Source organism: Lottia gigantea (genome assembly GCF_000327385.1).
Source record: "Lottia gigantea unplaced genomic scaffold LOTGIsca_51, whole genome shotgun sequence".
Classification (NCBI taxonomy): Eukaryota; Metazoa; Mollusca; class Gastropoda; family Lottiidae; genus Lottia; species Lottia gigantea.
Genome location: NW_008709752.1, coordinates 605,573 through 616,136, shown reverse-complemented (window position 1 = coordinate 616,136; position 10,564 = coordinate 605,573). Strand labels below are relative to the sequence as shown.

The 10,564-nt window shown below is 32.3% G+C and overlaps 2 protein-coding genes across 2 annotated transcripts; one reads left to right on the top strand and one right to left on the bottom strand.

Moving 5' to 3' along the window:
• Window positions 1-2,009: 2,009 nt before the first annotated feature.
• Window positions 2,010-5,983, bottom strand: LOTGIDRAFT_125731 (hypothetical protein; the record flags this gene model as incomplete). The annotated part of the gene is made up of 8 exons (XM_009062399.1): window positions 2,010-2,126; window positions 2,354-2,455; window positions 3,507-3,638; window positions 3,818-3,892; window positions 4,149-4,392; window positions 4,750-4,878; window positions 5,169-5,413; window positions 5,864-5,983. 8 exons carry the CDS (start codon window positions 5,981-5,983, stop codon window positions 2,010-2,012), a joined length of 1,164 nt encoding a protein of 387 aa, XP_009060647.1.
• A 1,154-nt stretch (window positions 5,984-7,137) lies between these two features.
• LOTGIDRAFT_234467 (hypothetical protein) lies at window positions 7,138-9,590 on the top strand. The gene is made up of 5 exons (XM_009062398.1): window positions 7,138-7,233; window positions 7,731-7,797; window positions 8,104-8,256; window positions 8,685-8,832; window positions 9,532-9,590. The coding sequence occupies exons 2-5, from the start codon at window positions 7,739-7,741 to the stop codon at window positions 9,553-9,555; spliced, it is 384 nt and encodes a 127-aa protein (XP_009060646.1). The 5' UTR covers window positions 7,138-7,233; window positions 7,731-7,738; the 3' UTR covers window positions 9,556-9,590.
• Window positions 9,591-10,564: the final 974 nt, after the last annotated feature.

Below are 10,564 nucleotides of genomic sequence, written 5' to 3'. Positions count from 1 at the left end.
TAATTAACTTCTCTTAGTATTTATCTTTAATATCAATTCATTATAACTAGTGGCAATTCCTTCAAAGAACCACGATTTAAAAAAAAATAGTGACTGACAAAATAAGATACGTAGCGTGATTTATTGCTAAAAGTCACTGAAACAACATAAGAATATGGTCCACTTTGTGTTCCATAGAAATTTTCTGCTGACACGGAATCCGCTAGTTGATCACGTGACTTCATTCGGCCGATAAAAAAATGGTGACGTTTGGTAATAAGTGAAATCCGCCATTTTGTATTTGTCAAAGTATACATTAATACTTTTTACCTTGCTTGAAACTACTGAATTCATTCTACTAGCTGACATTGTACAGAAAACCCATGTTTATTAAAACAAACTAATGCGGAGGTCGCGCAAGGTCGCTCACGTAAATTATTAATCATTTCGGAAAATCCACGAATAATAGGTTTCCACGAAATTAGGTTACTTGACTGTGTATGTAGCCATTTTTTTGCTTGCTTTAATTTGTTCTATAACATCTGTGAAACAACCTGACCAAAAAATATGCAAGTAAACCTAAAAGTAAACCAGTGGTACTGTTTTTACTTTTGCCCCCTCTTTCCTAATACAATCATTTTCATAAAATGTTTTAGTGGAGCGATTCCACAACAGCTGGTGTATGCCTATAATGATAGAGAATAACTGTCAGTATGTCTACTTTTTGAGTATCTGTCGAGGGATTTTAACCTGCAAAACAATAAGTCTCAGTTTACTGTCCTATCCAATAAACTAGTCATTTTTTCAATGCCAACTCTCCGAGTTCCTCTACTGACAGGAGACTAGAATGGTATTCAAAGGTATAACAGGGCATCTCCTTGACATGCTTGATTGATTAGTCTATTACATTCCAATGAAGATACCATGGTGACGATTTCAAATTTAAATTGGTCAGTTGGATAAGATTACAAAAAGAAATGGGTTTGTATGTTCTATTTCTACACAAGAAGATCGGTAGGCTAATGCTATACAGTGGGCAATGAGTAAAACTTTGCCAGGACAAGTGCAGTATCCTACTTTTTCTCAACGATTAAGAGATCTACGCTATTCAGAGACTTTAGCACAGTTCCTGCATTTCCACTAAAGTAAGCCTTATGAGATAAAGCATATTTTGCCATTAGAGACGTCACTTATTTTTAGTGAAATAGCAGGAACCACAGAAAATATAGACAACCTCTTAACAATCTGTTTAATTATGATCAGTGACCTCACTTTGTTAATCAAAGATTAATATATTAGAGCAATAGCCAATGGGCCAATTTCGACTCAACTACTCTGAATTATTCAGGTAATATTATTGAAATAACTTTTGATTTGGTATTGGAACAAAGAGACTGGTTTAAAGAATTGGTTTAATATACAATAAAATAATATCACAGAATATAAGGTATGGATCACCAGTGACAAGCTGATAACTTACATTAAAATTACATTGGTAATATGCCAAGTTACTATATCAAATCTTCAATCTTCAAGACAGTTACATATTTTCCATGTTGGATTATAATGTTTTTATTTTAAAAAGTTTCAAGCAGTTCAGCAGTTAATAGAAAGTTTCTGTACAATCCTGGCCACTATTTTCTAAACGGTCTAAGCCATAGGATATCCTAGAAGACCCAAGACATCCTAGAAACAATGTTAGAAGATAAGACTTTGGGACAGCCTAGCACTAAGATCGTTTTGAAAATACTAGACCTGGTAATAGAAAGTTTCTGTACAATCCTGGTATTTTTCAACAATTTGGCTAAACGATAAATAGGTCAAATCATAATAAAAATAGACTATGTTTGCTATAAATGATAGCTATATTTTACCAGTCATACTCCACTATCTCTGATAGTCAGTGATTTTCATGATTTCACAAATTTACTTAAACTTGTGGAATATCTAAATTTATAATGTCCGAAAATAAACAATAAATTAGATTCCCACCCCATGTCCCAAACACCCCCATTTCAATATCACACTCTCTACTTCTTCTTCTTGCCTTTCTTTCCTTTTCCTTTCTTTCCCTTTTTGCCCTTCTTTTTCTTGCCGTAGGGTCCAAATCCCTTCCGTACCATCAATCCTCGCCACCAGGCTTGTACCTAAAAACAAAGATAAGATGAGCTGAGAACAAGTACTATCCTTGTTTTTAACATTGCCAAAAGGCTCAGTCAATAAATTTATTGGACCTCTATCAAACTTGTTTACCAACAGGAATCCACTAATTATTTTGTTACTTTTCAGATTAAAAACGAAGATTCCAGTTCTTTGAGCAATACTTCCTCTTAAAATGAACATAAAATTTCCAAACTGGGTCTATAATAAATACCTTTATAGCTCCTCTTAGTTCTATAGCTTCTAATTCATCTTTTCGTCTCACTTTCTCTTTTTCTATTCTATCTTCTACTACTACTTGTTCATATTCCTTATACTGAAATAGAAGCATAGGTTGAGGTTTCAGAAATTGGTTCGAAAATTTGAAACACAGAACAAAAAATTGAATAGTAATAATAATAGTAATAACTTTATTGAATACATACAAACAAAACTAATCAGCAACAATTATACATGCAATATAATAACAAAGAAATAGCTAATTTCTGTTTGGTATTTTCACTGTTAAAATACTAATAGTGATCAATACATCAATTGTAGAGCAATATAGAAATACCACTGTTAAAATAGTGATCAATACATCAATTGTAGAGCAATATAGAAATACCACTGTTAAAATAGTGATCAATACATCAATTGTAGAGTGATATAGAAATACCACTGTTAAAATAGTGCTCAATACATCAATTGTAGAGCTATATAGAAATCCCACTGTTAAAAAAGTGCTCAATACATCAATTGTGGAGCAATATAGAAAAACCACTGTTAAAATAGTGCTCAATACATCAATTGTAGAGCCATATAGAAAAACCACTGTTAAAATAGTGCTTAATACATCAATTGTAGAGCCATATAGAAAAACCACTGTTACAATAGTGCTCAATACATTAATTGTAGAGCCATATAGAAATACCACTGTTAAAATAGTGATCAATACATCAATTGTAGAGCCATATAGAAATCCCACTGTTAAAATAGTGCTTAATATATCAATTGTAGAGCAATATAGAAATCCCACTGTTAAAATAGTGCTTAATATATCAATTGTAGAGCAATATAGAAATCCCACTGTTAAAATAGTGCTCAATACATCAATTGTAGAGCCATATAGAAATCCCACTGTTAAAATAGTGCTCAATATATCAATTGTAGAGCAATATAGAAATCCCACTGTTAAAATAGTGCTTAATATATCAATTGTAGAGCAATATAGAAATCCCACTGTTAAAATAGTGCTCAATACATCAACTGTAGAGTGATATAGAAATATTAAATTAAATATTATTATGCGATCTTCAGACAACTGACCAATATCAGCCGGCACCCCTACAAAAGAATATGTGATTATAAACAGTATTTATACTCACTAATTTGGTCAGTTCTTGTAATCTCTCTAAATCTTTAGCTTTAGAAGCTTTTAAAACATCCAATTCATGTTGTTTACTCTCTACATCCTTCTCATATTTCTCCTGCCAAAAATCTAACTTCTTTTCTAAATTCTGAAATAGGTAAAAATATGATTATTGAAGTTGCCTATTATATCCTACTGTAAAAATTTGTTTAATTCATAGCTTGTCCTTATTATACATTCATAGCAAAAACACTGACAAATGAGCTCCAGAACTAACAGTTCTGATGAATGGATACATTTTTATCTGTTAAATAACTATCAACTTACAGCATGATGGTTTCTAAGGAAAGATTCAATCTCAGCATTAGCTCTAGTTTCTTTATCTATTTGATTCTGTAGATTCTAAAATAACAGAGAAAAAAACTTACAGTTACTTATAAGTGACAATATTTTCCTGGACATCAAGTGCATTTGAAATTAAGTCAACCATCATCCAGCCAATGAGTTTGATTGTCATTTGATAGGCGATTAGGGTCGTTAGGTTCAAATTCAGAAGAATTAAGATGCCGCAGCATGAGCTTCGGAGAGATGGCCGGAGTTGGCTATCGCCCTTAATGTAAGCCTATATTATCAAAAACTTTTTATAAAATAAACTTACATCAATTTCATCTTTCATTTCTTTCTCTGATAAATAACATCTTTTCTGAGTCTGTGTCACTCCAACCTCAGCACATTTCTTTATATACTTCCCCTCCATGTTGGTTTTAGCCTTCATCTCCTGCAGTTGATCTTTAAGATGAGCGATCATCTCTTCACGATTCTGGAGTTCACTTTCTTTCTCTTTTTTAACATCTAATAATTGTTTCTGAAGTTGTCGAACTCTTTTACGCCCATCTTCTTCTCTGTAATCAAAAAAATCAACATCATTGGTTAATATCAACTACAGAATGAAATGTATCTGTTGCATACAGGGCACATAATTAGCTAAGCAATTCAGTGACACATTGTATATGAAATTTTGCTAAGTAACCTTTGCTAATTGAGTATGTCTATTGATGCAAATCATTTAGCAAAAAATCACTTAAATTATGGCAGATATCATACATAATTTCTAAGTGAACTTGCATGAAGTTGGAGAAACAAAATGCATCCAGGTTTTCTATTTCTCATTGAAATGACATTGAAAGTATCACAACTGTATTTCAGTAAATTCAAGATAAAACACTTGTAAAAATTTATAGTTTGAAAGATGTACATACTTCTGAATAGTATTCTGTAAAGCAGCTTTCTTGGCTTTCTCTAGTTTAACAGCCTCTATTAAAGATTGAAATGTTCTGTTGTGTATTAATTCACTCATTGACTCCGACATCACCACTTCTAGAAATGATCTGAAATAACAACAAAGTCCTGTAATCAATACTGGTATCTACTGATTTCTTAAAATGCCATGCATCACTTCACTCAACAGATAATATATATGAAAAAAGATGGTTTGACACGATTTGTATAGTAAACCAATTAGTTAAACTTACTAATTTGAAGTAAGTAATGTCATATGCTTATCATGAACCCACACAAATGATGGCTAAACTCCTACTCCTATTTGACCTTATAAAATTATAAAATCTAGGAATGTGCCTTACTAGAGTTAACTGCATGGAATGCTATTTTAACTTACCTATCTTGTTGTATTTTAGCAATATTATCTTGTGTCAAGGGGTTCTGACGTAACGTGCGACCAAAGACATGAGTACTGTTCTTTAAATCACGACCAGTATGCAGGACATCTTTCTCTATCTGAGCCAATTTATCAGGATTCTGGGTAAATTGTTTGACGTCTAATTTACGAGCTAAAACTGACTGATAGCGGCTCTCTAATTGACGTTGAGAATCAGCTAGCTGATTGACATCATTATCTACTATCTACAATTACAATTAACAATAGACTTGACAATGTAATAGTGAGAAGTATTTTCCCTGGCACCTTTTTTCAATGTATATAATATGCAATAAATATGGATAATCAACATTGTTATATAACAGTGTTTTAACACCCGCTTTCTTCTTCTTTTCTAGACCACTTTGAGTCATGATCTATTATTTATTTTCAGCCTCTCAGTGGATTTAGCTGTTTGTTAACATAATTATGACAGTGTTCAGGAAATATGATGTCAACACACAATATTGTAGTTTCTATTAATCTTTTACATGTACCGGCACTGAAACATTTATAATTTCCATTTGCAACCATTTCACTTATAGAGTCTTAAATTCTTGATAGAGACAGTCAAAAATCAAGACTGGATAGAAGCCAAATGGAATGCACATTAAAAAGACAGAAAAGCCTCCTCAAAATCTTTTTTTATTTCTTACCTCAAATGCATCTGGTCTCATATCAAAAGAATGTGGCATAATCCGGCCCAGTATAGAGAGTTGATCACAACAATCTTCCAGTACTGTTGCCACATGGATGGCATCCACCCCACTCAACATTGGTAATTCTGAGCTCATCTAAAAGAAATAATAGTTGTTTACTATATTCTAACTTTAATTTACATTAATTTTAGGGTAGAGTACAATCAAAGTGAATCACAATTACACATTTTTAAATCAATTTCTTTTGTGACAGTTAGGAAAATGGTACAAAATATTTATTTTATTTTAAAATGTATCGTAGTAAGTTTCTTCAGAGTTATATTTTTAAGGAAAGATATTTGTGGTCATATTGTTCAAATGATGATTGAAACACCCAACCAACATATTATATTATAACTTATTTACTGACTTATTCTGAATCTACTTTAAGTTTCAGAAATTAAATATTAAACTGCAATATATGACAATTTCTTTCAATTTGTATTCACTAGCTTAATTTATTTTACTCAAAATAACGACTCAAAAGTCTAAAACCGTCAAACCTTCCCCAGATAAATAACTGTATAGATTTGATAATTTATCAAGATCTATCAGTTACTTTTTGCTGACATTTATATTAAAAGTATAGCTAAGAACAAGTCTTAATATGATGGGTTCAAAACCTGCTGGTAAAAAACCACGTCAACAACAAGCAAAAACCAGAAGCAAATTCGAAACAAAACCAGCGCACTGTTTAAGCAGAATGTTTGTTTACCCGGCCATTTTCATTTTGTTTACCTTGATATATGTTCTTTAAGTTTTACACCATTTAAATTTACATAAATTCTGACTGAATCGGTGCGAAATATTAGTCAAATTCGCCTTCTTCACACTCTCTACGATTTGTTTATCGTTGCTATCAACGCCATTAAACTTTCGAGGTATGACTTCCGTTTATGTTTTAGTTTCGTATTTCATTTGCAGCTGCTTCAAAATTTCATCAAAAATATATTTTGATAAGCCTTTCTCATCGACAACAAAATAATTGTTAAAAAATTCTTAATAGTTCAACCATGGGATATACTCATCGTTTTAAGAATTTAGATAGATTTTTATACCAAAATTACGTACTACTAGCTCTGTCTTTTCAGTTCGGCCATTAACCAAAACAGGGTTTGTTTCCACGCTTACATGAATTTAAACTACCCATTACAGCCCTTAATAAAATCCTTTCAGTGCTGATTTTTCAATTTTCTCGTAAGCTGATGTTTGGTTGATCCATTATATATTACAAAGGCCATGGATGCCGCGTACATGGTGTGATACATCGCGGATTTTAATGCCAACTATTGTCGCAAACTATCTCAGGCACATTTCCTCTTGTTTAGGTAGCTTTCAATCAAAAGTAAATCACAAAGCCCATTACCCCTTTTCCAATCTGTAACGACTTGGTTGTTGTCTTGCACTTCATGTGAATGGAAGAGCGAGATGCATTTAATTATTAGAGATTATTGTCTGTAAAATGGGTGCCCTATATCTATTCCAGATTCTACTAAATTTCAGCAACATGATAATTGTGATTAGGCCCTTTAGCCCAAAGTTAAGACAGTTTACAGCTTGTCGGTAATTGGCCTAGCTAACCAGTCGGAAAGTCTCTTGGGTTTATCCTGGCAGAGGCTGATTGTACTCTTAGACTCACTTTAATTGGTTGATCAATGTTTACTTATATGAAGTCAATTGGAAATCGGCTCAAAATTACAGTTCAAATTCTTCCCGAGCTTATCATTATTGATATGTCTATTTGAAATTGTCAACTAAAGCCATTCAGTTACGGTACTATGTTTGGTTAGCATATTAAAATAATTTACTTTGATTTATCTTTCAGCCTAAAAAATGTCGGCTGCTACACAGAAAAAGGAGGTGAAGGTACCATTCACTAAAGCTTACAAAAGGTAAGTACATTTCTTGTCATTTCTACAACAGTTTTGGGGTTTTGTCACAAATCCATTTAACTTCTTGCTGGTATACGAGGCATTAAGAATGTAATACTTGAACATGGGTGAATTATTAATTGTAATATGGATAAAGCATATTGTCGTAACTGTTTATGATATCAACTTTAGCCTAGTAACAAAGTAAATATGAGGCACTATTTATCGAACATTGTGATTTAATACTTTAATTGTCACTTTGTAGGTTATTTTCTAAAGCTTTAGTTTGTTATTTTGTAGATCATTTTATTAGCTCTAATTTTGTAGGTTATTTTGTAAGGCTGTATTTGTCGGATACAAAAGAGGTTTAAGAAGACAATATGAAAGCACATCTTTATTAAGAATTGATGGAGTCAACACAAAAAAAGACACCAGTTTTTACTTGGGAAAGAAATGTGCTTATGTATACAGAGTTAAAAAGTATGAACATCTAATTTTGCTTTACTATATCGTGTGCAGTATACAATATCAAACTCAATGGATAGGATATTCCACTTTTTTTTTGTTGAATTCCTTTTTAGATCTAGTTGAGTCATTGAACACATCTGACACTTAGTATTTGTTGAAACAGTCTGTAGCATGGATAGCTTGAAATAGCTCAGTTATTGTGCAGGATTACTATTTGAGAACAGTTTGAATTCTGTCGAAAAAACTGTACATAGTGTATGCACTTCCATTTTGCACTGTATCATAATCCTGCCCTATACACCATTCAAGCACTATTCCCACCTTTGGCGACCAATTTTCTGATCAATCAACTTATGAGGTAAAAAGCTATCTCCAGTGGATACATTTCTGTCACCTGTGATCTTTATTCTATGTTATTGTATAAAATATTGTTATTCCAGAACTACTTCAACCCCTGGTAAAAGAGCAGAACATAAAGTAAAGGTAATCTGGGGCAAAGTTACTCGACCTCATGGATGCAGTGGTACAGTTAGAGCTAAATTCAGGACCAATTTACCTAGTAAGGCTATTGGACATAGAATCAGAGTGGTAAGTCTTTATTTTATTGGTTTACTGAACTACTGGTGCGACAATCTGAACAATTAATGTTGAGTTTTGCATTAATTTTTTCAATAATCATTCACTATTTTGTACTATAATGTATTTCAGGGCAAGTATGTTGTAAATATCTCAAATTTGTCTTGTCAATCTCTTGATTATCTTGATAATATCACTCCATATTTATACACTGAGGAGTATTTTCCAACACCATCTTAGTCTTCAAATAAATATTAGAATTTGGGTAATTGGCAACTAGGGCTGGACGATATTGGTTCAAGTTGATATGACGGTATTAAGCATTAATCTATCCAGATATGGGTAAATAAAGTATGGTTTACAAACAAATGATCTAGAAATTTTAAATGTAACATAAAACAATGTTTCTTAAAACACCCCAGTCATGAAAAAATCTGTTTCAAGTTTCTGTTTTCAGTTACTTGTTAAAATTGTGTAGATGATCTTATCTGGAAAAAAATTTAACAATATATCATAACTACCATATATCACGATATCACGATATTTTGGTATTTTTTAATCAGGTCATATTATTAATATAAATTACCAGTATTTATAGCCCTATAAGCAACTATACATGTAATTTTTTTTCAAAATTTGGCACTCTACAACAATGAAATGAAAAGTTGTTTTTCCTTTACAGTTTCTTATCTATCATCTCTTTCATTTCAGATGCTGTACCCATCCAGAATTTAAATCTTTAAAAAAATAAAATTAAAAAAACTCAATAAGTGTTTTTTACCCCCTAAAGTCCCATGAAAACCACATTGACAGTGGTTCCAATCATGGTGTGACCCCTTGTGGAATGGACTAAACTTTTCGAGTTACTGGTACTCTGGGGCTCAATTGGCTAGTATTTATGGTAAGAATAAATAAACCAAGTACTAACAATTCAGAACCGCAAATTAAAATCCGAAATTAAAAACAACATTTTGACCTAACATAAGTACCCACTAATAAACTTTTCATATGAAGTATATCAAAAGTGAGGAAGCATTTCATAATGAAAACATAAATGAAATATAGTGAGCATGCAAAAGAGCATGGTTGTTGGTAACTTTCAATGACCAAAATAGTGTCTTATCGTAGGTGTAAAACTTCACATCCAACTATTTCCTTGGCTCCTTGCGTGTTTGATTTAGTAGAAATAGATCAATATGAAACCTCCAGATTTGTGAAGTAATCAGATGTAGTTATTGCCGTTTAGAAAACAACATTTTGGTTTAGAATCCGAGGAGTAATAACGCCTATATCACAAGAATTTGTTTTCATTCATCAGTCCTTTCCTTGTGATTGTCCTGTTGTATAGAGGTAGACCTATTGAATGCTCCAATTGATTATTGTGGAATAGTTCGGACTATAGAAGAATGTGTTGCCCAAGTCCTATCTATATTTAGAAACAGTCGAATTGCACGATATCTTTTTGAGTGCACAAGTCAGAAATATTGTCCACATGTTCTCACCGTGTAATATATTGACATGGAAAACCGAGACTATTGATTATGCTTCAAAGTGCCTTGGTATCGAGATTATTGTATGCTATATATATATCTTTTCTGCCGCACGTGCAGACACTTGGCAGGCATTTTACCTACTGTGAACAAGTACAGTGGTGTAACCTATTTTCGTGAATATAAGGATTCAACACCGAATTTCGTCAAAATTAAAAAAACAAAAAAATTTTTTTATGTCATAGATGTTTCCT